Here is a 27175-nt window from a genome sequence, read left to right as displayed (position 1 = left end):
CACTAGCAGTGGTGTTTCAACCAAACCACAGAGATAGATAGAGGACTCATCTTTATATCTGTGCCATTATAGCGCCTGTGGCAGCGCCATTGAGGCTGCAACCCATAGGAATCCCGACCCAGTTTACTACTTTAAAATGTCAGAAGCATGGTGGAAGCCCTCAATGACGCTGCCCACACTAAAACGGGCTTTTGGACACTAGAGGTGTCTGTCATTCGCTATACCCCAAAAGGACTCGTTGCTGATAAAAATCGGTGTGTGATGACATAGTGCTCACAATAATGTACTTTTTCGCTTAACTTTTCATGTACCGAATAAAAATCTAAAGTTCAATGTGTTTCCATCGCATTTTCAAGCCATAGTTTTGTCACAAAAACTGTTGCATTAAATAGCAATCGTGCCTACTCTCTTGGCAGTGCTAGTACACTGTGAGTAGGCTGTGCGGGTAGGATAAGAGCGAGGATATTTGTATTTATCAAATGATAGTCAAGCATTGATCATCATGTCACCAGAATAAGAGCCCCGATATTTATTGGAAAGAAGCATCAAGATCACCGTGCACTTTCACCACGCTGTGAAGATCATCATTATTGATTTAATCTGTAACCTAATAAACTGCATACTTTCCTGAGTCGTAGTGGGAGGAATTCACATCATATCATCGCGCGACTCCCAAGTTTACTTCCATATGATGGTTATTATATTAATATTATATCAATATTTGCGCATAAAGGCGTTACCACACCATTTCTCGCATAATTCATTTTCTAGGTGTCTATTCACTTCTGTCAAGGTCAAGGGGAGCAAAGCAAAGACAGCTGCGCAAAATTTGATTAAAAAAAAAAACTACAAAGAATGCAAAGAGCTTTGTTTCACTGTGAGATGAAGAGAGATAGCATATGGCTTTCTCGACGTTTCAATTAAGCCCACCAGTCATTGAGAAGTGTTACTTATGACACTTGCACTGTTGCTATTGGTGTAAAGACAAGCTGCCAATCATGCGTAACCCTGGCTCCGGTCAATCCCCACACACTGTACCTGACTGTCGCGTTGTGCGGGACAGAGCGCTGTCCACTTGAGAAGTATAGTGAATTTGAGCCACCAAGGCATTTATAATCCATATCCTGCCTTTGTTCACTTATATAACCGGTGAGTGTTTTTGCTATTTTCTCAAACTGTTACTTTTTGTTTGGCAATGTTGTAGAATTTGGCCACGAGCGCACATTGACACCTGACATTATGAAGAATAGTTTAATTTATCCCATTGCAATACGTTATATTAACTACACAATACGGTATACCTTTGTATAGGTTTTAACCTATGTACGGTATACTTTTGAATGGTTTCAACATAATTTCACTGTTATATTCAATTGCTCTTTTTTTATGCGTGACGATATGAAACAATTGGACAGGGGCACTGCGCGGTCTCCATTAATCTCTTAAAGCTTCTCTTAAACCGTTTCAGTTTTCACCATCTGTTGGGTGCATTCAGAACCTGTCATAGCATGCGAAGCCATGGGGATTTAATGTCATTTTATAGGTACTTTTACTTGGGACACTTTTTTTCATGCATGCGACAAATGCACACTCACAAGCTATTCTAATTGAGGACTTTGGAAAAAATACCATAATAGGCCTAGAATATACAGTACTTCTGTTTCACTGTTTGTGCATGATTTGTGCATTCAGGCTATATTATTGACTAAGCTTTGCTTGAGCCCTTATCAGCCCTCTTTGCTACTGGAAAGAAATATACGCCCATCAAATAATAGCATAAAGAAAATGAAGGAAGGGTACACATTTAATTGTTCGCTACATTTTGAATACTGCTTGACTATCATCCGTGTGCCATTTTGAAAGCCATGTGTCCATGCAGTTATTGTTGTGGAAGCAGATGCCACAGCAGATTTGCTGCCTGGATAAGTCACCAATGATCAGCTTAGGGCAGGCAATTTAGAAGGAACTGACCATCACAGTTTAGAGCTTGCAGTCTTCACTATGTGGAGAGATTGAAACACATTCGATTGTTCTGCGCAGGTGCTTAGGATCCAAGTATAAAGAAAAGGAAAGAAAAGCAATTAAGAGTCTGCATATTGCAGTATAGTGTACTTAGCTACCAAGTGTGATCGGGGCCCGACTCTAGCCTTCTGGGGGCCTTACACGAGATTTGGTTGGGGTGCTGACATGGCTAATTGAATGACTGTCAGTGACTGACAACAAGAGAAAAAATGGGTTGGGGGCCCCTATCGCCCTGGGGCCCTAAGTGACCACTTATGACGCTTATGCCTGGAGTCAGCCCTGAGTGTGATGTATCAGGCCAGGTAAAAAAAAAATGCATTGTTGCTTAGGTCTTTCATTAGGTCTCACATTTTCTTCGACTTCTCAGAAGTGATGACCTAAGGGTCAAAAGGGTGTCCAGCCTAATTAGTCACACGTGGGAGGATATATCGCACACTTCACAATGCTGACCAGGGTTGGGGTCAGTGAGTACCATTTCAATTTAGTCTATTCAGGAGATTCATTGAAATTCCACTTCAAGAATTGATAAGCACCATTCATTTTTAATAAGGATTTTGTGCTTTTTTTAATTAAAATTTTATTTTGACTTTTAGTTTTCACCCGGGAAGGATTTTCCAGTTCTTAAATGTAATTGTTTATGCTGAAAGCTGATGCACAGAGTTGTGTGATGATGATGTGTGTTGTAATCGGCATTGGTATAACTGTCCCTATGCCACATGACAATATTGAATCACAAAGGCTTTTTGTCAATAACCTGTAGTATTGTAGCTACTACAACCATATCAGCAGCCCAAATGTTTCTACATTTGTAAATGAAGACCAAGAACTGTACTTAATTTCCAAATATCACCTGTTTGCTTAGCTCTGTTTCGAAGAGACAGGCAGACACATTATTTGCAGAAGAATGCAGCACTCCCTATTTTGACCTGCTATTTTTAGACAGAGCTTCAGCGTACAAGCATGCAATGCAAGAGGCGTGGTTTAGCCAACTCATTCCTCTATGTACAGTATGTAGATTCCTCATGGGAAGCATTGAGTGTTGTGTGGTGAAAGATGGCAATTGGAGCTCCTCTGGCATATTGTGTTGGTGAGGGCATAATGATGGGAGCATCTTTATCATGTTCTACCACAGTGCTTCCCACCCTTTGGCTTGTTGTCAAGGTATTTTCTGAGTAGCACCGTACCTCACCCAGCCTCAGTAATGTTGGGTGGAGACCGGAGACATTGGATGTGATATACATACAGATATAGCTCCTCATCGCAATCATTCTCTGATCTGACAGAATGCCATTCCATATGGACTTCATACAGTTGAGGCTCCTCAGAGGAAGAAGGGTAGGACCATACCCCTCAGTGAATTTCATTAAAATAAAAATAGTGAAACATTAAAAACGTTATGCTCTTTAGATAAAACTATACTAAATATATTGGGGCGGCAGGTAGCCTAGTGGTTAGAGCGTTGGACTTGTAAGTGAAAGGTTGCAAGATCGAATCCCCGAGCTGACAAGGTAAAAATCTGTTGTTCTGCTCCTGAACAAGGCAGTGTTCCTAGGCTATCATTGAAAATAAGAATTTGTTCTTAACTGACTTGCCTAGTTAAATAAAGGTTTTTTAAAAATATTCACGTCACCAAATAATTTATTAAAACACACTATTTTGCAATGAAGGTTTACAGTGGCCTCAGCAGCACTCTGTAGGGTAGCACCATGGTGTAGTCGGAGGACAGCTAGCTTCCGTCCCTCTCTGGGTACATTGACTTACAAAACCTAGGAGGCTCATGGTTCTCACCCCCTTCCATAGACTTTCACAGTAATTATGACAACTTCCGGAGGACGTCCTCCAACCTATCAGAGCTCTTGCAGCATGAACTGAAATGTTGTTCACCCAATCAAAGGATCAGAGAAGGAATCTAGTACTAAAAGCATAAGCTACAGCTAGCACTGCAGTGTATAAAATGTGGTGAGTAGTTGACTCAAAGAGAGAGAAAGACAATAGTTGATGAGTTTTTAACAAATTAATTTCTTCAAAATTAAGGAGAAGCAAGAGAAAGAGAGAGATAGCTATATTTGGTTGTATTTTTTTTAACTTTCACTTAGCTAGCGAATGCAGCTATCTTGTTTAGCCTACACAAACACCCGGCTCAAACAGAGAGGGATGCTATGTTAGGTAGCTGGCTATGGCTATCCAACACGGGAACTCTTCCAAGTCAAGGTAAGCTTTTGGTTTTATTAATTTATTGCCATCGGGGCCCACCGGTGTAACTGCTAAACTGCTTTCTGACTGTGCACTGTACTGTATGATTGTAGTGGGTTTACTAATGTGTTAGTTCTAGCAGCTATGTTGACTATGACGTGACAAGGATGTAGGCTGTGTGTAGCAGTTAGCGATCATGATATGAAGGTTTGGCTTGGAAAGGTTTTTTGCCTGGTCACAGACAGCTGATGAGTTGTGTGCTGAAGTCCACGAGCGAAGGGAAACGGTGACAGGAACGAAGGGAAAAGGTGAGAGGAGGAGAGCACATAGATAGTAGCTAGAAGGAATTATATATACATTGAGCAAAGTGATCATGGTGTTTTTATATGGCCACTATGAAAGTGAACTGTGTTTGCTTGTGATCAGGGGTGTATTCATTCTGCCGATTGTGTTGAGAAACGTTTCTTAAATGAAAGCAAACGGAATGAAGCAGGGATAAGTTTGTCCAATAGAAACTCACTTCTGCAACTGCTGGACTAATTACACCCTAGATCAGCTAGATGCAGGCAAGTGTGTGCAAGGCGGAATTGAATGTGTCGATGTCATTCACCTTAATTACAAAAAATTCTCTCAACCTGTGCAGCTATGTTGTAAACTTTCATTCATAGGCTAGGTTGTAAAACCTCATGATGGGTAAAGGGAAAATTCAAGTATCATGTAGTAGCCTAAACCTATCGATGCTACATTGAGCTGGGTGAATGGAATATGAATGACAGTCATCCAATATGCTGTAATAGAAATAAGTCCATGCTCATTAAAAATAGAATTCTCCCTCATCTTAAACGGCACCGACCGCCACTGACTTCATGCTGTTTTAGATTCTAGTAACTGCAAGACTTTGGTCTGACTCTCTAATTCTAGTTTACTAGAATTAGATTGTAGCGGGTTTACCAAATACTGTTCTATCCTCATCTGGCCCTAGACTGAGAAGTATGATGTGGTGCATCTGGGTCTGCACAGATTAAAACATTTTGACAATGCCTGGACACAATGCCTGGACACAATGCCTGGACACAATGCCTGGACACAATGCCTGGACACAATGCCTGGACACAATGCCTGGACACAATGCCTGGACACAATGCCTGGACACAATGCCTGGACACAATGCCTGGACACAATGCCTGGACACAATGCCTGGACACAATGCCTGGACACAATGCCTGGACACAATGCCTGGACACAATGCCTGGACACAATGCCTGGACACAATGCCTGGACACAATGCCTGGACACAATGCCTGGACACAATGCCTGGACACAATGCCTGGACACAATGCCTGGACACAATGTCTGGACATAATGCCTGGACAAAATGCCTGGACACACCTACTACGGGGGTTCAAAGGCACCTTAATCTTTTGTCTTGCCCATTCACCCTCTATTTCTCAATTGTCTCAAGGCTTCAAAATCCTTCTTTAATCTGTTTCCTCCACTTTATCTACACTGATTGAAGTGGATTTAACAAGTGACATCAAAAAGGATCATAGCTTTCACCTGGATTCACCTGGTCAGTCTATGTCATGGAAAGAGCAGGTGTTCATAATGTTGTGTACACTCAGTGTATATTGTAGTTAGGGTTGCAAATTCCCAGGTTTTTCAGAATTCCCAGTTAGAGGACTAGCAGAATCAGAAAGGAATAAGCAGTTATGTACAGACATTTTTTGACAGTATCTGGAAGACATCTGTTTTATGTTTGTACCTCTATGTGAAGAGCAGATGTGGAGGCTGCTGCTGTGTCATCCCATTAAGGGGGCTATCTGTCTGAGGATATAGCCTGGCTGGAATATCTGTGGGGCATGGTGAGAGACAGGGGGAAAAAGTGTCAGGAGATCAGGGAGGTGCTGGCATGCCTTTTCAGGCCCATAGGTCATCCCTGTCACTATCACCACACATAAGCACAACAGAAGCACTCCTGACAGAATGTGAGAGAGTCCATAAAGTCCATGCGTTTTTGCACCTTATGATGTTTGTAAGTGTGCGTATCATCATACCAGTTGACTCGGCTTACATTGATATCTATACCACTCCCAATTGATATGGCGATTTTGGAGACTCTTGCCTTGTAGGCCAGAACATTTCTGGAGTAAGATCTGAGGGGTTTGAATGCCGTGCTCTCTCAGACCAGAAATACAGTTGAGTGTGTTAGTGGCTAGACCAGACTCTTGTTTCAGGTCTGGTCAGGTAGGCTACCAGACCTGGGTTCAAATACTATTTAGGGTATTTAAATAACTTTGGAAGTATTTATATATTTTATATTTATGTACAACCTCCTGTGTCTGTGACATTGTGGAACTTAAACCCTTTTGTTCCTGGTCAAATTTGTCAAGTCACTCTTTCAATCACCACTGGCGCTTGTCCTGAATCCCTTTAACTTTCCCTCTCAATCCATAGTGAAGCTCTATACAGTGTATATAGGGTTGTACGTGCCAAATCATCACTTTTTGGATGCTGTTTTTAATCTAGTTTCTCTATTACCTTTCCTCCCCTCACTTTTCAATTTATTTGGTGCAGGGTCAGTATGGAAGAGGCAGAACTGGTAAAGGACCGACTCCAAGCAATAATGGTAAACTGACCTGGAATCAGTCTGGTCCTCTTACAGCAAATCAACTTCTGAACAATACCTGTTTCAAGTACTGTAGTAAGATTCATAACTATATTGTATCTGCAGGATAAGAGAAAAGTCCAAGAAGACATTGTTCATAAAAAGCTGGAAATAGACAAGGAGAAGTTAAAGCTTCAGCACTTAAAGGTACAGTAAGATAATGTGATGACGTGATCAAATTATAGTTTATCTTACTGTCATATAGTCAGACCACATCATTTCAACATCATTGGATGAATTCGTAAGTCAATATCTAATGAAAGTGAGAATTCCAAGCATCAAAGCTTTCTGGCAGTTTGATATTTTATAGTCACTGCAGTTGAGCAGTCCTAAAATACATATCAGCGTGTAAAAAACAATGTGTCAGGACACTTAAGCCACAATGTTTCCTCTTCTGCTTTGAACAGAAAAAGTCTCTGAGGGAGCAGTGGCTCATGGATGGAACGAGCAACCAAAGCCCACAGCAGAGAGAGACTTTGAGGGGAGATCGACAACAAACTAAACTCCTCCAGACCAGCATCCACAGGTACTGTAAGCCAAGACAACTCATACTCCATTTGTGCATGTATAAACTGATCTATGTTTACATTGCTGGTTTAACATGGCTGCCTGATCGAACATAGGCCGTATTATGTTGAGAAATGTTTTTAGCAACAGTTGGTTCAGTGTTATGTGAATGTGCTGGTTAGTGTTATAAATCTTACTCTTTAAAACATTTTACATTTACATTTTAGTCATTTAGCAGACGCTCTTATCCGGAGCGACTTACAGTAGTGAATGCATATATTTCATACATTTTCTTTCCTGTGCTGGCCCCCCGTGGGAATTGAACCCACAACCCTGGCGTTGCAAACACCATGCTCTACCAACTGAGCTACAGGGAAGGCTATGTGTACCGCTTACAGTCAAGTGTTGCTTTTAAATTGGGATGCCTGTTCTATTTATTTGATTTCTATGCTCAAGGGACAGTCACTGCATCAACACACTGAAGACAACATGTATTGGACTGTCTGTGGTGAAGGGCAGTCCATCCACTGTCCAGTTAGACCTAAATCCCTTAGATGTCTACCAATTTGACCAAGTGGCAGTCAATGCATTCCCTGAAAACCCTAAGGTGCTGGTAATAAGACAGCAGCAGAGTGATCTTTAGGTACCTAACGAAGACCACCTAGGATTGAAACATTTGTCATTATTAAAAGGTGGCATAAGGAGTGATGTAGTGTTTTGGCCTTCTTTGTTTCTTTAGTAAGAGAGAAGGACATCTACAAATAGCCTCATTCTGCACTCCCCCCTCCACTCAATGGACACTTGTTAATATTTCACAGAGTAGGTGCCATTCTGTTAGGGTGGTACAACTTTGGGATAGTGTCATTTGGACTGTAGGTGTCAAAGTGTCAAGGTTGTGCCAGTTGGCTGGGATGGCACAGCTTTGATGGGGTAGGCAGAGGAGGGATGCCGGGGCCGTTGACCCCAAGTATGTCTGATGCCAGCCATGATCAGTTTGCTAAGTTACACCTTTGATGAGATTCCAGTCAGAACAGAAAGTCTTCAGAAGATGAGAAAACAGTCAGCTCACTGATTCGTTCCTCACCCCTACTCCGCTCGTCTATGAGGTGATATGACCTTTGACCCTTTTCGTCTGGGCTTGCAGGATTGAGAAAGAGATTGAGGCTCTGGAGAGGGAAGAGACAATGATTTCGAAAAATGAGGGCTTCATACTGAAGAGGCTGAAAGCTATCGAGAAAACACCTGAGGAGATAATAAAGGTACTTGGACAGTATGGTACTTATTGACATTGAGCTATTTCTGTCTTAGATGTTTTGCTTTGGCCACAATGAGAGTACTTTAGATGTATATCTAACACTGTTGTATCTGAAAGTTTTATTTGAGGTTGGTGACTTTTAGTCTCTTGTTTTACGTTATCTTATAGGAAGCAAAGGAGAATTTCCAAGAAGGTAAGTCCTTTTGCTAGCTTGCTGATTACGTTTTCGTGACCTTAATTATTGGCACCGTTGACAAAGATGAGGAAAAAAGACTGTACAAAATAGATAATACAAATTGTAACCTTGGGACTCTATCTGTACATAGCATAGTTTTGAGATATTGAGCATCAATGTTTTCACATCCCAGATCTCAGAACTGTTTTGTAGTGAATTCTTCTTTCATAACCCATATCCCCACCTTAAAGGTACCTAAAGTGCAGAGTATCAAAATCCTGAGACATTTGTGAATTTGTTTTTTAGGTGGGTGCAATCGCAGATAGAACCTTATGGCTCTGAAATGTCAATCTGGGTTCAGCAAATATACCTTTATTTCAACAAGGAACACAGACTGAGACCAAGGTCTCTTTTGCAGCTGGGCCATGCGTATACATGTTTACACATACAGTTTAGGTACAATGATTAAGAAATTACACAAGACAAACAAAAGGATCACACATAACACAAAAGAATACAACAGGAGATTGTTACATTTACACATACTGTAGGTTATTCCCTTAATAGCACAAAAACTTGTATTACCCAAAGCAGTTACAAGCAATACAAAAATAAAAATCCTCCAAAAAATGTTTAAAATGGGCAAGGGGGACAAGAGTCTCAAGTTTAAGTTTGGTCTGCAGGCTATTCTTATGCAGGAGCGTAACACAAAATGGCAGCCATACCCAACTCCGTGAAGATCGCAGGGGCCTCAAGTGTAATCCATGCTTAAGACCTGTTTTTATGAATTATAATTATAATGTTGATAAGTGATGATAAATAAGAAGGTTGTTTATTCAGAAGTGCTTTATAGACAAACACGAGAGCATGTTGGTCTCGTCTCAAGGACAGCGAAGTCCAACCCACATTTTGATATAAAACACAATGGTGAGTTCTGTAGCTAGCACCCGTAATAAACCTAAGTGCGCAATGATAAGTAGCATCCTGCGATTTATGTGTGGATGCCGTAGCATGCATATAAATAATATCCCATAATCTATAACAGAAATAAAAGTAGTTTGCACAATTTGCTTTCTATTTGTGGAGGACGAACATGTCCTGTTTCTAGACAGGAAGCCTAGCTTGATTTTTTTGCCGTTTACAAAGTTCATCAACATGCGTTTTAAAAGACAGTTTATCATCCAGCCATGTCCCTACGTTTTTATATGCAGACACCTGATTCATTTGAGAGACATCTAAGCTCGTAAGTGCAAGTGTATTTTCATCCAACTTTTTGGACCTATTAAAAATCATAAAATGTGTTTCAACTGTAAAAACAACCCTTCTAATATCTTAACCTGTTATGGCTAGGGGGCAGTATTTTCACGGCTGGATAAAAAACGTACCCGATTTAATCTGGTTACTACTCCTGCCCAGTAACTAGAATATGCATATACTTATTGGCTTTGGATAGAAAACACCCTAAAGTTTCTAAAACTGTTTGAATGGTGTCTGTGAGTATAACAGAACTCATATGGCAGGCAAAAACCTGAGAAGATTTCATGCAGGAAGTGGCCTGTCTGACAAGGTGTCGTTCTTCTTGTCTCTGTTTATTGAAGAGTGAGGATCTTAGCTGTCCCGTGACACTTCCTACGGCTGCCATAGGCTCTCAGAAGGCGGCAAAATGCTGAATCGTGGCTTTGCAGGCTCTGGCTGAAAAAATGTAGCGCGTTTGGGTAGTGGCTGGTTACAGTACTGTGAGACTCAGGCTCGTGCCCGCGTCGACCGAAAGCTTTGTTTTCTTTCCTCTGTTTAGCTAAATGGACATTCCCGGTCGGAATATTATCGCTTTTTACGAGAAAAATGGCATAAAAATGGATTTTAAACAGCGGTTGACATGCTTCGAAGTACGGTAATGGAATATTTAGATTTTTTTGTCACGAATTGCGCCATGCGCACGACCCTGATTTACCATTTCGGATAGTGTCTGGGACGCACGAACAAAACGCCGCTATTCGGATATAACGATGGATTATTTTGGACCAAACCAACATTTGTTATTGAAGTAGCAGTCCTGGGAGTGCATTCTGACGAAGACAACAAAAGGTAATCAAACTTTTATAATAGTAAATCTGATATTGGTGAGTGCTAAACTTGCCGGGTGTCTAAATAGCTAGACCGTGATGGCTGGGCTATGTACTAAGAATATTGCAAAATGTGCTTTCACCAAAAAGCTATTTTAAAATCGGACATATCGAGTGCATAGAGGAGTTCTGTATCTATAATTCTTAAAATAATTGTTATGCTTTTTGTGAACGTTTATCGTGAGTAATTTAGTAAATTGTTAGCAAATTCCCCGGAAGTTTGCGGGGGGTATGCTAGTTCTGAACGTCACATGCTAATGTAAAAAGCTGTTTTTTTATATAAATATGAACTTGATTGAACAAAACATGCATGTATTGTATAACATAATGTCCTAGGTGTGTCATCTGATGAAGATCATCAAAGGTTAGTGCTACATTTAGCTGTCTTCTGGGTTTTTGCTGTCTTCTGGACTATTTTACACCATTTTAAAGACAAGACTCTCGTTAATCTAACCACACTGTCCGATTTCAAAAAAGGCTTTACAACGAAAGCAAAACATTAGATTATGTCAGCAGAGTACCCAGCCAGAAATAATCAGACACCCATTTTCAAGCTAGCATATAATGTCACATAAACCCAAACCACAGCTAAATGCAGCACTAACCTTTGATGATCTTCATAAGTTCATATTTATGTCAAAAAACAGCTTTTTACATTAGCATGTGACGTTCAGAACTAGCATTCCCACCGAACACTTCCGGTGAATTTACTAAATTACTCACGATAAACGTTCACAAAAAACATAACAATTATTTTAAAAATTATAGATACTGAACTCCTTTATGCAATCGCTATGTCCGATTTTAAAATAGCTTTTCGGCAAAAGCACATTTTGCAATATTCTGAGTAGATAGCCCAGCCATCATGGCTAGCTATTTTGAACCCCACCAAGTTTGGCCCTCACCAAACTCAGATTTACTATTAGAAAAATTGTATTACCTTTGCTGTTCTTCGTCAGAATGCACTGCCAGGACTTCTACTTCAATAACAAATGTTGGTTTGGTTCAAAATAATCCATAGTTATGTTCAAATATCCTCTGTTTTGTTCGTGCGTTCAAGACACTATCCGAAGGGTGACAAAGGGTGACGCGCCCGATGCGTTTCGTGACAAAAAATTCTAAATATTCCATTACCGTACTTCGAAGCATGTCAACCGCTGTTTAAAATGAATTTTTATGCGATTTTTCACGTAAAAAAGCGATAATTTTCCGACCGGGAAACCTTGTTTCAGTTCAAAGACGAAAAAATAAAAACATGGTGTCGCCTCGTGCACGCGCCTCAGTCTCATGGTTCTCTGATCGACCACTATCCAAATGCGCTAATGTTTTTCAGCCAGGGGGCTCCAAAGACATCATTCACCGGTTTGCCGCCTTCTGAGAGCCTATGGGAGCCGTAGGAAGTGTCATGTTACAGCAGAGATCCTCAGTTTTCAATAAAGAGAGTGTAGAAGCCCAAGAAATGGTCAGAGACGGCACTTCCTGTAAGGAATCTTCTCAGGTTTTTGCCTGCCATATGAGTTCTGTTATAGAAACTTTAGGGTGGGCAGTAGTAATAACCAGATTTTATCCGGCCGTGCAAATACTGCCCCCTATCCCCAACAGGTTAAAAATGGGCACATATTTTTTTCAAAATTCTCAATACTGCCCCCTAGCCCCAACAGGTTCTTGGCGTTCCCCTAGGATAGGGGGCGCTAAAGCGATTTTTGAAAAAAATGTGTGCCCATTTTAAACGGCCTCCTACTCAAACTCAGAAGCTAGGATATGCATATAATTAATACTTGTGGATAGAAAACACCCTAACGTTTCTAAAACTGTTTGAATGGTGTCTGTGAGTATAACAGAACTCATATGGCAGTCAAAACCCCGAGACAGATCGAAACAGGAAGTGGAATTCTGAATTGCGAACTCAACTTCATCACATTGCCTATTAATCACACCGTGAGCTATGGTTCATTGAGCACTTCCTATTGCTTCCACTAGATGTCCCCAGTCTTTACAAAGTGATTTGAGACTCCTACTGTGAAAACTGAATGAATGAGACGCAGTGGAACGTGGTCACACGGAGAGGGCCATCACCATTATGACGCCGATGCCCCTGGTTACCCTCCCCTTTCGAAATGTTTTGAAACACAATGCAATCGTCCCCCTCGAATCTTATTGGCTCTCTTGTTGAAAAACGCCCTGAAGATTTATGTTATTAAACAACGTTTGACATGTTTGAACGAACCTAAATGGGAAAAAAATGAATTTTCTCGAAATGGCTGTCCCGTGGCCGACGGAAGTTTTGGAGCAGCCTTCAGACGCGCTAACAAGAACAAGCTCTTGGAACATAAAGGAGTATTTTTTTCGAACGAAAATACATTTGTTGTGGACCTGGGATTCCTGGAAGTGCTTTCTGATGAAGACAACCAAAGGTAAGGGATTATTGACAATAGTATACAAGACTAGATGTGATATGCGATTGTTCCAAGATGGCGCTGACCTGTAATGTTAGCCTATTTTTCAGAGTATCGCATCCCCTTTCATCGCAAAGTATGATTACCCAGTAAAGTTAATTTTAAATCTGGCATTACAGGTGCTTTCAAGAGATATTCATCTATAAATCTTAGAATGACAATATTACATTTTAAAAATGTTTTCGAATAGTAATTTAGTAAATTGTAGCTCTGTTTCATCGGATGCATTTGAGGGAAAATAGTTAGTCAACGTTACGCACCGATGTAAAATGCTGTTTTTATATATAAATATGAACTTTATCGAACAAAAGAATGCATGTATTGTGTAACATGATGTCCTAGGTGTGTCATCTGATGAAGATTGTCAAAGGTTAGTGCTGCATTTAGCTGTTTTTTGGTTATTTGTGATGCATGTGGTTGGTCGGAAAATGGCTATGTGGCTACTTTTACGATATACTCCTCTAACATAATGTAATACGGGACGGAGGCCGCACAGGGCTTAACGGTTTTCCAGAATTTAGAGGGATCACCAGCAGACTCTGTCATAACACCTAGATTGCCTTTTTTTATTCCTCCAGTCCATTTATTTCTCAATTGCCTAAAAAGCAGCCAATCAGCTGTTTCACCAGTTTTCCTCGCCAAGGCCCATGCTTGATTCTTTTGCTGGAAAAGGTTTTTCAAATCAGAGGAGAACCAAGGATTAGTTAATTTTTTTTACCCTAAGTCGCTTTAACAGGGCGTGTTTAACAGCCATGGAGGTAAAAATTTATGAAAAGAAAGAGAACGCGAAAACTGGGTCCATTATGCAGTTTGTGGATAAAAGCTCTGAGTAATAAAGGTCATGGATAAAGGCTTGCTCTGAGTAGTGTTTATAGTTTATCTTTAGAATTATACGGGGGTCAGGGTTTTTTAGCCTGAACATGCAATAGGGCAGTGGTCACTGATGTAATTTGCAAATAACCCACTAGCTATATATTGGTGAGGAGTATTTGTTAAGATAAGGTCTATTAATGTAGATTTTTTTCGGGTCTTTTGGATTAGGATGGGTAGGTATAGTTATTAGTTGAGTAAGATTTAGTTCGTTACAAATTTCTTTTAATTTAAGCGATGCTGGCATCAGCCAGTCCAGATTGAGATCTCCGATAATCCATAATTCAGAGTTTGCATAATTAGACATTAACTCAAACAATTGACGCAGTGACATCTAGGTTGCATTTAACATATATGGAAATACCTCCACGTCTGTCTGCTCTGTAGATATTGTACTCAGCTAACAGAACATCTGAGTTTGGAACAGAGACACAGAGCCAGGATTCAGATATAATCAATATGTCAGCCTGTGAGACCAGTATTTCAATAAAATCAAACTTTTGGATCAAGCTTCTAGCATTCAAATGAATAATTCCAAGGCCACTATTTTGAGAGCTCATATCAGATGGAGCATTCAAGGTAATATTAGATGAGCGAGGCTTCCTCGTGTAGCTACTGACGGGCCTAAATTGGATGGAGACAAGATTACATCTAACAATAGCCCTCTGCCTGTGTGAGGAAGTGGCAACACAGTACCTTGACAATCGTGTAACAATAACATAAAGTCCATCAAAAGTTTAATCCACGTTATCAGCACCTGTAGTGCTATTTAAAGCTGGGAGGGGAGCAATGAGTATTGTCTGATGTGGAATCGACCAATTCCGAGTATCAACCCCCATGGCTATATATTCTCACATGCTCTGTATGAGACTATAGTGAGAGCCAGGTTTGAGGAGAGAATCAAATCAAATCAAATTTATTTATATAGCCCTTCTTACATCAGCTGATATCACAAAGTGCTGTACAGAAACCCAGCCTAAAACCCCAAACAGCAAGCAATGCAGGTGTAGAAGCACGGTGGCTAGGAAAAACTCCCTAGAAAGGCCAAAACATAGGAAGAAACCTAGAGAGGAACCAGGCTATGAGGGGTGGCCAGTCCTCTTCTGGCTGTGCCGGGTGGAGATTATAACAGCACATGGCCTAGATGTTCAAATGTTCATAAATGACCAGCATTGTCAAATAATAATAATCATAGTAGTTGTCGAGGGTGCAACAAGTCAGTAACACAAGAGTAAGTGTCAGTTGGCTTTTTCATAGCCGATCTTTGAGAGTATCTCTACCGCTCCTGCTGTCTCTAGAGAATGTAAAACAGCAGGTCTGGGACAGGTAGCACGTCCGGTGAATAGGTCAGGGTTCCAGCAGGTCTGGGACAACAGGTCTGGGACAGGTAGCACGTCCGGTGAACAGGTCAGGGTTCCATAGCTGCAGGCAGAACAGTTGGAACTGGAGCAGCAGCATGGCCAGGTGAACTGGGGACAGCAAGGAGTCATCAAGCCAGGTAGTCCTGAGGCATGGTCCTAGGGCTCAGGTCCTCCGAGAGAAAGAAAGAAAGAGAAAGAGAGAATTAGAGAAAGCATATTTAAATTCACACAGGACACCAGAAAAGACAAGAGAAATACTCCAGATGTGACAGACTGACCCTAGCCCCCCGACACATAAACTACTGCAGCATAAATACTGGAGGCTGAGACAGGAGGGGTCAGGAGACACTGTGGCCCCATCCGATGAAACCCCCGGACAGGGCCAAACAGGTAGGATATAACCCCACCCACTTTGCCAAAGCACAGCCTCCACACCACTGGAGGGATATCTCCAACCACCAACATACCATCCCGGGACAAGACCGAGTATAGCCCACAAAGATCTCCGCCACGGCACAGCCCAAGGGGGGGCGCCAACCCAGACAGGAAGACCACGTCAGTGACTCAACCCACTCAAGTGACGCACCCCTCCCAGGGACGGCATGGAAGAACACCAGTAAGCCAGTGACTCAGCCCCCGTAATAGGGGTAGAGGCAGAGAATCCCAGTGGAAAGAGGGGAAACCGGCCAGGCATAGACAGCAAGGGCGGTTCGTTGCTCCAGCCTTTCCGTTCACCTTCACACCCCTGGGCCAGACTACACTTAATCATAGGACCTACTGAAGAGATATGTCTTCAGTAAAGACTTAAAGGTTGAGACTGAGTCTGCGTCTCTCACATGGGTAGGCAGACTATTCCATAAAAATTGAGCTCTATAGGAGAAAGCCCTGCCTCCAGCTGTTTGCTTAGAAATTCTAGGAACAATTAGGAGGCCCGCGTCTTGTGACCGTAGCGTACATGTAGGTATGTACGGCAGGACCACATTGGAAAGATAGGTAGGAGCAAGCCCATGTAATGCTTTGTAGGTTAGCAGTAAAACCTTGAAATCAGCCCTTGCCTTAACAGGAAGCCAGTGTAGGGAGGCTAGCACTGGAGTAATATGATCACATTTTTTGGTTCTAGTCAGGATTCTAGCAGCCGTATTTAGCACTAACTGAAGTTTATTTAGTGCTTTATCCGGGTAGCCGGAAAGTAGAGCATTGCAGTAGTCCAACCTAGAAGTAACAAAGGCATGGATTAATTTTTCTGCGTCATTTTTGGACAGAAAGTTTCTGATTTTTGCAATGTTACGTAGATGGAAAAAAGCTGTCCTTGAAATAGTCTTGATATGTTCTTCAAAAGAGAGATCGGGGTCCAGAGTAACGCCGAGGTCCTTCACAGTTTTATTTGAGACGACTGTACAACCATCAAGATTAATTGTCAGATTCAACAGAAGATCTCTTTGTTTCTTGGGACCTAGAACAAGCATCTCTGTTTTGTCCGAGTTTAAGAGTAGAAAGTTTGCAGCCATCCACTTCCTTATGTCTGAGACACAGGCTTCTAGCGAGGGCAATTTTGGGGCTTCACCATGTTTCATTGAAATGTACAGCTGTGTGTCATCCGCATAGCAGTGAAATTTAACAGTATGTTTTCGAATGACATCCCCAAGAGGTAAAATATATAGTGAAAACAATAGTGGTCCTAAAACGGAACCTTGAGGAACACCGAAATTTACAGTTGATTTGTCAGAGGACAAACCATTCACAGAGACAAACTGATATCTTTCCGACAGATAAGACCTAAACCAGGCCAGAACTTGTCCATGTAGACCAATTTGGGTTTCCAATCTCTCCAAAAGAATGTGGTGATCGATGGTATCAAAAGCAGCACTAAGATCTAGGAGCACGAGGACAGTCGCAGAACCTTGGTCTGACGTCATTAAAAGGTCATTTACCACCTTCACAAGTGCAGTCTCAGTGCTATGATGGGGTCTAAAACCAGACTGAAGCGTTTCGTGCACATTGTTTGTCTTCAGGAAGGCAGTGAGTTGCTGCGCAACAGCTTTTTCTAAAATATTTGAGAGGAATGGAAGATTCGATATAGGCCAATAGTTTGTTATAATTTCTGGGCCAAGATTTGGCTTTTTCAAGAGAGGCTTTATTACTGCCACTTTTAGTGAGTTTGGTACACATCCGGTGGATAGAGAGCCGTTTATTATGTTCAACATAGGAGGGCCAAGCACAGAAAGCAGCTCTTTCAGTAGTTTAGTTGGAATAGGGTCCAGTATGCAGCTTGAAGGTTTAGAGGCCATGATTATTTTCATCATTGTGTCAAGAGATATAGTACTAAAACACTTTAGTGTCTCCCTTGATCCTAGGTCCTGGCAGGGTTGTGCAGACTCAGGACAACGGAGCTATGGAGGAATACGCAGATTTAAAGAGGAGTCCGTAATTTGCTTTCTAATGATCATGATCTTTTCCTTAAAGAAGTTCATGAATTCATCACTGCTGAAGTGAGAGCCATCCTCTCCTGGGGAATGCTGCTTTTTAGTTGACTTTGCGACAGTATCAAAAATAAATTTTGGATTGTTCTTATTTTCCTCAATTAAGTTGGAAAAATAGGATGATCGAGCAGCAGTGAGGGCTCTTCGATACTGCACGGTACTGTCTTTCCAAGCTAGTCAGAAGACTTCCAGTTTGGTGTGGCGCCATTTCCGTTCCAATTTTCTGGAAGCTTGCTTCAGAGCTCGTGTATTTTCTGTATACCAGGGAGCTAGTTTCTTATGACAAATGTTTTTAGTTTTTAGGGGTGCAACTGCATCTAGGGTATTGCGCAAGGTTAAATTGAGTTCCTCGGTTAGGTGGTTAACTGATTTTTGTCCTCTGACGTCCTTGGGTAGGCAGAGGGAGTCTGGAAGGGCATCAAGGAATCTTTGGGTTGTCTGAGAATTTATAGCACGACTTTTAATGCTTCTTGGTTGGGGTCTGAGCAGATTATTTGTTGCGATTGCGAACGTAATAAAATGGTGGTCGGATAGTCCAGGATTATGAGGAAAAACATTAAGATCCACAACATTTATTCCATGGGACAAAACTAGGTCCAGAGTATGACTGTGGCAGTGAGTAGGTCCAGAGACATGTTGGACAAAGCCCACTGAGTCGATGATGGCTCCGAAAGCCTTTTGGAGTGGGTCTGTGGACTTTTCCATGTGAATATTAAAGTCACCAAAAATTTGAATATTATCTGCGATGACTACAAGGTCCGATAGGAATTCAGGGAACTCAGTGAGGAACGCTGCATATGGCCCAGGAGGCCTGTAAACAGTAGCTATAAAAAGTGATTGAGTAGGCTGCATAGATTTCATGACTAGAAGCTCAAAAGACGAAAACGTCGTTGTTGTTTTTTGGGGGTAAATTTTAATTTGCTATCATAAATGTTAGCAACACCTCCGCCTTTGCGGGATGCGCGGGGGATATGGTCACTAGTGTAACCAGGGGGTGAGGCCTCATTTAACACAGTAAATTCATCAGGCTTAAGCCATGTTTCAGTCAGGCCAATCACATCAAGATTATGATCAGTGATTAGTTCATTGACTATAACTGCCTTTGAAGTGAGGGATCTAACATTAAGTAGTCCTATTTTGAGATGTGAGGTATCACAATCTCTTTCAATAATGTCAGGAATGGAGGAGGTCTTTATACTAGTGAGATTGCTAAAGCGAACACCGCCATCTTTAATTTTGCCCAACCTAGATCGAGGCACAGACACGGTCTCAATGGGGATAGCTGAGCTGACTACACTGACTGTGCTAGTGGTAGACTCCACTAAGCTGGCAGGCTGGCTAACAGCCTGCTGCCTGGCCTGCACCCTATTTCATTGTGGAGCTAGAGGAGTTAGAGCCCTGTCTATGTTCATAGATAAGATGAGAGCACCCCTCCAGCTAGGATGGAGTCCGTCACTCCTCAACAGGCCAGGCTTGGTCCTGTTTGTGGGTGAGTTCCAGAAAGAGGGCCAATTATCTACAAATTCTATCTTTTGGGAGGGGCATAAAACAGTTTTCAACCAGCGATTAAGTTGTGAGACTGCTGTAGAGCTCATCACTCCCCCTAACTGGGAGGGGGCCAGAGACAATTAATCGATGCCGACACATCTTTCTAGCTGATTTACACGCTGAAGCTATGTTGCGCTTGGTGACCTCTGACTGTTTCATCCTAACATCGTTGGTGCCGACGTGGATAACAATATCTCTATACTCTCTACACTCGCCAGTTTTAGCTTTAGCCAGCACCGTCTTTAGATTAGCCTTAACGTCGGTAGCCCTGCCCCCTGGTAAACAGTGTATGATCGCTGGATGATTAGTTTTTAGTCTAATACTGCGGGTAATGGAGTCGCCAATGACTAGGGTTTTCAATTTGTCAGAGCTAATGGTGAGAGGCTTCGGCGTCTCAGACCCCATAACGGGAGGAGCAGAGACCAGAGAAGTTTCGGCCTCCGACTCCGACTCGCTTAATGGGGAGAACCGGTTGAAAGTTTCTGTCGGCTGAATAAGCGACACCGGTTGAGCATTCCTACTGCGTTTCCCTCCAGAAGCCATGAGAAAGTTGTCCGGCTGCGGGGACCGTGCGAGGGGGTTTATACTAACGTTACTATCTGTACTTACTGGTGGCACAGACGCTGTTTCATCCTTTCCTACACTGAAATTACCCTTGCCTAACGATTGCGTCTGAAGCTGAGCTTGCAGCACAGCTATCCTCGCCGTAAGGCGATCGTTCTCCTGTATATTATAAGTACAACGACTGCAATTAGAAGGCATCATGTTAATGTTACTTAGCTTCGGCTGTTTGAAGTCTTCATGTGAGGGGTGCTTGTACCATACCTATTTAGATGTAATCCATCCCGGAGAAATACATTTGGTTGATGTAGGAAAGCTGTAAAATATTCCATATATTGTATGCTTATTGAACAACAATAACATTTAAGCCAGATGTGTAGCTGGCGTATACGATTGAAATTATTATCCGTAGAGCATGTAGACGGGAATGAACCTGAAATAATGAATTGTTTACCTGATTGAAGTAGAGTATGAATCAGTGATTTAAAGTCCTTTTTAAATTTCTCAGATTGCTGTAGTTTAATATAATTTGACCCTACATGGACAGTGATAGCTGTGGCAGTAGGGTGTTCACTAATGAGTAGCGGTAACATACAGTCAATGTCCCGGATCCAGGCACCTGGGTAACAGATGGTCTCTGCTTTCATAGAAACAATATGGATCATAGATGAGCCCACAATAAGGACAGTGGGATTGCTGCTTGGTGAATTTTTTTATTTTAAGATAACATCTTGAGTTATCTTCCTCCTAGAAAGTTGTTTGTGGCTAGTTGTAGGGCTGTTTCGTTGTAAATTGTTTAGATGGCGGGGGTCCACTTGCTTCCGGGCAGAGTTGTTTGTTCCTTTGGGGCCAGCGGCAGAGACCTCCGACTCTTCCAATACCCGGTATCTGTTTCCCAGTTCCAAAGCATCACTTTGCTTTGGCGTTTTCCTGACAGGATTTTTTGGTTTCTGTATAGTGATCCATGGCTTCTGAGGCAGAGCAGAGGGAATGGAGCAGACCGGGTGCTTGAGTATAGCTCCCGGTAATGGCCAGGGCTCTTCTAGCGGGATCAAAGTATGTCTCACAGCTGCAGGCTCTTCCCGAGGCCGCGGTGACAAGCCATGGGCAAGTGGCTTCGTTCACCACGTTTTTGGCAGACTCTAGCAAAGAGTCAATCAGCTGTTAATCTTCTTTAATCTGATGAAGAATAGACACTCTACCCTCCAATTCAGCAATGGGTCAACTTCCTTCATACTGGACACAGAGGTATAAAAATGGTATCCACGAGTTAATCTGACTCTGGGGATATAAATAAAGGAAATAAAGTATTATTTTAATTTAAAATGTGCTTTAAAAAATAAATCTAACTTATGAAGAACCATCTAAAGATCAATTATATGTGACTAAGTCATTTTTGACAAAAATGTCAGATAGAACCTTAGGCCTCGAAATACTGAGCTACATTTATTTAATATTTCTATATTAATACAATTGCTCAGAGAACGAGCTTTTGTTTAACAAGGAATACTTTTTTTAAAGATAGGAATCCAAATTATGGCACCACTGTTCTCTTTTAGACAGTACACTCGGTACAACACAATTATGGGGAGTCATACTCTCGCGACTTCGATTGAAGAACTACAATCACGCCTAACAAGGCCAATGAAATCCGCGCCTCACTGGAAGCCTCTCCTTCCACAGGTGATAACCCTGTGGCTCGGATTCATTCCTTCAATTTTTACGCACTTCCCCTCAATGTGAGCAGGAATGATTCACGCTAAAACTTTGCGGCAACTAAACTGTCCCTTTGTGGTAGAGCGTGCTCACCTCCTGGACGTTGTGTGCTGGAGTTTGTATTTGTTCTCCTAGTTTCCTAACCACAAACCAATTAGTTATTATTCGGATTGCGTGGCCTGGCTGTAGCAATGAGTAAAATGGTTAATGCAAACAATGAAGGCTAACGAGCCGGGTTTGGGTTCGTGACCATGCCCAATGAATAAAAAGATACTCATGTTTGTTGTCTTGTATGTCTCCGATACCTCAGGTGAGTTTGAGTTGTGGGACACGGAGATGGATTGGGTCTTTGGTCAGAGCAAATGTCTTGTCTGCCTGGGCGTGGTGTATGCGGTAGTTTCCTGCGCTCAACCAGGATCCTGTGCACAGTTTCGCCGATTACAGGAGGCTACTCAAAGACGGGAGGCTACCCCCACCGCCTGTGTCTGACTTGGTCGAGCACCGCTTGACTATCTTCCCAGACTTGTCGATGAAGGGTCTGGTCCTACCTTGATGATCAGGTCCTATGTAGACTTTCAAGACCAGGCTAGCTATACTGAAAACAAGCGCTGCATAGTGTGCTAGCCATGTTAGATAAACCCTAGTTTGAACAGCGCTCTATCGCCACACCAAGTTTGAAAAAATAAGTCACTTTCTCTTTGGAAGAGCGGGGATAAAGTGCCGTCAGAAACAATAAAGTGCGCCTCGTCTGAATTTTAGCAGCCTCTGCCGCTCTTTCGGCACGGAGCGGATAAAGCATGCCTCTGTTTAATGCAGCGCGCCAGAATAGTTATTCCACTGTCAGGAGAAATGTCAGCATGTTAATATATGTTAATTTCTTGCAAATAAAGATTTCATCTCTACCACATCTACAACGGAAGCACAATCATGGCCTCAGAGTCACAAGTGGAGGACTTCTGTGAGAGGTCTCTGTTATGCCTGAATTCAACACAAAACAAACGAGGAAGTCCGCTGCAGTGTTGAGAGCAGTTGTTTGAAACCAATCGGTATGTCAAGCAAAGCTCTTAACCCTGCCAGCCCGCTCTTAATTTCTACTCAGTTCGACTCACCAAAAAAGGTGGCATCTGAACTGTGCGTCACTCATAGAGGCGAGCTAGCTACTATTTGCGATTTCTGCCTCCCTGCTAACATCAGCTAGCATGCATAACTTCCAGCTAATGAAACTTATTAGCTTTCCCCCGGCATTATGGCAGCTCCTATTTCCAATTCCTGGAGTTGGAGGGAGTGGAGGAAGCAGGGTTTGCGTGCACCTCCGAGGAGGAAGCAGCCCCCAAGCACTTGGTTCGGGTAAACCCCCAGACAGAGGGTCTGAGCAACCAGTGTGCCCTTCCACAAAAATATTGCTATGACAACAGTGCCCCCACATTTGGTAGCAGCCAAACAGGGTAATACATCAGCCATTGCCGGAGCCCCCTGTGCCCGTAAGGGGGCCGGGCTTAATGCAGGCTATACAGTCTCACTGAAGCACAACGTATATCTTGGAAGCTTGTCCATGATTAATGCCCCCACTGTTACCCTGTGTTCCATGGTGTTCACAGGGTTCAAGGGGCATATTAATCCCCCCAGGGTAAGAGTAATAAGTTGGGCAATTCACTCTCTGTCCACAAAGGGGCACCCCTCCCCCATATGTGTCTCATTACTTGGCTTCAATTCTGATTCCTGCCTGTAGCTCACTAGACCCTATGAAGTATTTTTTTTATTTATTTTACCTTTATTTAACTAGGCAAGTCAGTTAAGAACAAATTCTTATTTTCAATAACAGCCTAGGAACAGTGGGTTAACTGCCTTGTTCAGGGGCAGAATGAGAGATTAGTACCTTGTCAGCTTGGGGATTCAACCTTGCAACCTTTCGGTTACTAGTCCAACGCTCTAACCACTAGGCTACGCTGCCGCCCCAATCTAGTGATACAGGTTATGGGCTCTATAGGCGATTGGTTGTTGGTAGCGGAGTTGATGGAACGAGCAGGGTTGAACACAACCATACTATTATCCCACACACTGTCTCTGTGGTTTATATTCACCCCTAAATGAGCTGTCTGTCTCCAGCTCAACACTTTTCATTCCTGGGAATTATATTCAATTACGAATCACCCCTGTCTGTTACCACAGAATGGGTCAGTTTTTCAGAGCTGTCTGTCCCATCCCCGACTAGGTTACAATACGCTTAGTCGCCAGTACCTATGATTGGTTAGTAGGGTAACCTGAATGATAACAGATTTTTCCCTGGGTCTATTTTTAATGCGTGTGGTCCAGCACTGGGTGCCAGCCGGTTACCAGAACACATCTTACTTCCTAAACCGAGTGAAGCTTGTTGTGACAACAGTATCCCCAAGTGACACTGCCAATTGGGGTACGTCACTGATCGCTAGAGCCCTTGTACCCAGAGTGGGCCGTGCTTTAAGCAAACCGTGGCACAGAAAAACACAGTTTTTTCAACCCTAGGCTCTACAGGGTTCGTGGGTGTCGAAAGTGTTGTGTCTCCCTCATGTAAGTTCAATTGAAAGTGTCTCTTCTCCATGTTCAGACACACGGTTGTCAAGAGTGGCGGAAATTGAAAAATAACCGTTGTCTCCCAGTCTCGCCCCTTCAGATAGCACTTCACGGGATGCGCACTGTCTGCTCTGACCATTGGCATGTGATGTTGGGGTACGAGCTATAATTTGTTGTGTGTGTCCTGCGCTTCTGCGGTATTATCAGGTCGACTGTTCCCGAGATCTCAGTGCCCGCTTTGAGGGAGAAAATATCCTACCTTCTCCAGAAGCAAGCTTCAAAATGGTATATCGTACACTGTAGTTGGAGGAAACATGGGAAAGTTATGCTGCTTTAATTTAAAAACCCGTTGTCCCACTTAAAAGACAAGTAGGAGCAAATATCCTGTGAAAGATTTTGATGAGATTTTCACACTTAGAGAGTTCTTCCTTGTTTACCCCATTCAGCAACATTCACACCCTCTTAAGCCTTAGCCCCACCCCACCCATGCATGCAAAATCATGTGAGTCAGCATGGCATTGTCCTCCAGAAAGAGGTTTATCTACTTAAACCCAGCTAAATTCAGGGCATCAATGTTTTTGAGAGCTGCAGCAACACTTTTGCAGTTGTCCATAGCTATACTGAATCTTTCAAAAAATCGGCGATAGCAAATATTAGCTATATACTGACCACGGAAGAGCCCATTATGTTATAGACAGAAGCCTGTGACAAGACAAACCAATCAGGGCTCATCTCTCAGCATGTCCAACCACTCCATTATCTCAGCCAATCATGAATAGCCAGGAAGCATCCTGTCTTTCTCCCTGTATAGCTCAGTGCTTTCTCCTTGGCTCAACTAGGCTGATCATTTAACATTTTTATTAATATTTACAGGTCCCGTACAAGTTTGTAATTGTTCAAAAAAACCTTTTTTTAATGGCCCTACTTTGAAGTAGGAACCAGCTTCAAATGCCTCAGATTCTGTAACAGGCCACATATAGGAAATGCTCGGCAGGGCCAACATAGATCTTTGCGCATTGCGAGAATGCTAATTGTCGTCTGTTTTTCTCGATGAGGCCTCGGAAACTCCTTTATGCATTTCCCCCCATGGAGCTGATTTGTCCCACGTTGGGGAGGGTGCGCCTGGAGGGCTTGTCATAGATTTTTGCAGCTTCCCTTTGGCCCAAGCATCCTTGGTTCGCAGAGATCGTCCGCATATTGGGCGAGGTCCTGTGGCAACTCCCGTTGCGCAGGGATCAATTATCTCAGGTGCACAGGCAGGTTTGGGTCCCCCGGCCAGAGATTTGGGGTCTGTGGCTTGTGCCCTGGTGGTGCGGTTCCTAAACGGTGTGAGCCGTCTCAGGTAGGTTTCATAACCTATTGTGCCCACTTGGGATTTAGCTTTGGTTTTGGATGTTCTGTGTTATGCCCCCTTTTGAGCCACTGGAGTCTGTGGATCTGAAGATCCTCTCCTACAAAACCTCCATGCTAGTGGCTTTGGCCTCAGCTAAACACGTTGGGAATCTCCATGCCTTATCCATACACCGTTCCTGTACTCAGTTCGCAGCTGTCGACTCTAAGGTGACATTGCGTCCTGATATGACCTTCGCCCCTAAGGTCATGACTATGTCCTACAGGTTCCCAATGGTGTGCATGGCCAAAGAGCTCTATTTTCATGTCATCTAACAAATATAAATGTCTGAAGTTTTTTAAACGGCATTGGCACTAGGATTGGAACTGGTGCTATGGTCAGATGACATGAAAATAGAGCACTTTGGCCACGCACACCAGTGGTGGGTTTGGCATCGAAAGAAGGATGTGATAAGCAGAAAATAACCCCATAACTAGTGTAAAATATGGTGGTGGATCTTTGATTTTATGGGGCTATTTTGCTTTCACTGGTCCTGCGGCTCTTGTTAAGGTCAACGGCATCATGAACTTTACCCAGTACCAGGATATTTTAGTTAAAAACCTGGTTGCCTTTGGCAGGAGACTGAAACTTGGCCGCAGGTGGATCTTCCAGCAAGACAATAACCCCAAGCACACATCAAATTCCACAATTAAATGGTTAATTGACCACATAATCAACATTTTGAAATAGCCATCTCAGTATCCGGATTTTAACCCCTTTGAAAGCTTTTGGTTTGAATTGAAGAGGGCAGTCCATAAGAGCACACAAAGGATATCAAGGATCTGGAAAGATTATGTATGGAGGACTGTTCTAAGCTCCATCCCAATCTGTTCTCCAATCTAAAATATTTCAGAAAAAGGCTCAATGCCATTATTCTTGCAAGGGGAGGGTGCCAGAATATTGAAAACAGGGGTGCCAATAATTTTGACCCCTATCTTTTTGAGAATAAGAAAATATATATTTCTCTGAGCAATTGTACTAGTATAGCATAATATGATTTTCCCATTTTGTTGAGCATACAATATAGCTCAGTATTTGTATTATTTATTTTATAGAGTATTTTTTGTTCATCTTTATCAAGGGTGCCAATAGTTTCGGGTCATGACTGTATTTGATAAAACATATTACATTATACACATAATCATTTTCCAGAGCCAATCCATATCAACCCAGCTACTCCAGATGCCCCAAAGTCCTACAAACCTCCAATCTCAAAGAAGCAGTCCTTTGAATCTAATAAGGACACACCCAAACAAAGTAAGAAAGTTCCTAGTAACATTTATTACAACAATAGCATGTACTG

The 27175-nt window shown here is 42.4% G+C and overlaps 1 protein-coding gene across 2 annotated transcripts in view; it reads left to right on the top strand.

Moving 5' to 3' along the window:
* Positions 1-991: 991 nt before the first annotated feature.
* The window catches only part of palmda (palmdelphin a), a 32380-nt gene continuing 6196 nt past the window's right edge, over positions 992-27175 (top strand). The window contains exons 1-7 of one of the 2 annotated variants that reach the window (XR_001320417.2): positions 992-1149; positions 6790-6841; positions 6947-7027; positions 7288-7406; positions 8532-8646; positions 8811-8835; positions 27025-27129. Coding sequence is in view for 1 of the 2 variants with exons in the window: in XM_014139695.2 (XP_013995170.1) it covers positions 6797-6841; positions 6947-7027; positions 7288-7406; positions 8532-8646; positions 8811-8835; positions 27025-27129 (490 nt within the window). In the remaining variant the exon portion in view is untranslated. The remainder of the gene's footprint in view (positions 1150-6789; positions 6842-6946; positions 7028-7287; positions 7407-8531; positions 8647-8810; positions 8836-27024; positions 27130-27175) is intronic. The other variant, XM_014139695.2, reaches the window with a different exon arrangement.

The sequence above is a fragment of the Salmo salar genome, chromosome ssa14, assembly GCF_905237065.1.
Source record: "Salmo salar chromosome ssa14, Ssal_v3.1, whole genome shotgun sequence".
Taxonomy (NCBI): Eukaryota; Metazoa; Chordata; class Actinopteri; order Salmoniformes; family Salmonidae; genus Salmo; species Salmo salar.
This window is presented reverse-complemented; position numbering and strand designations above follow the sequence as displayed.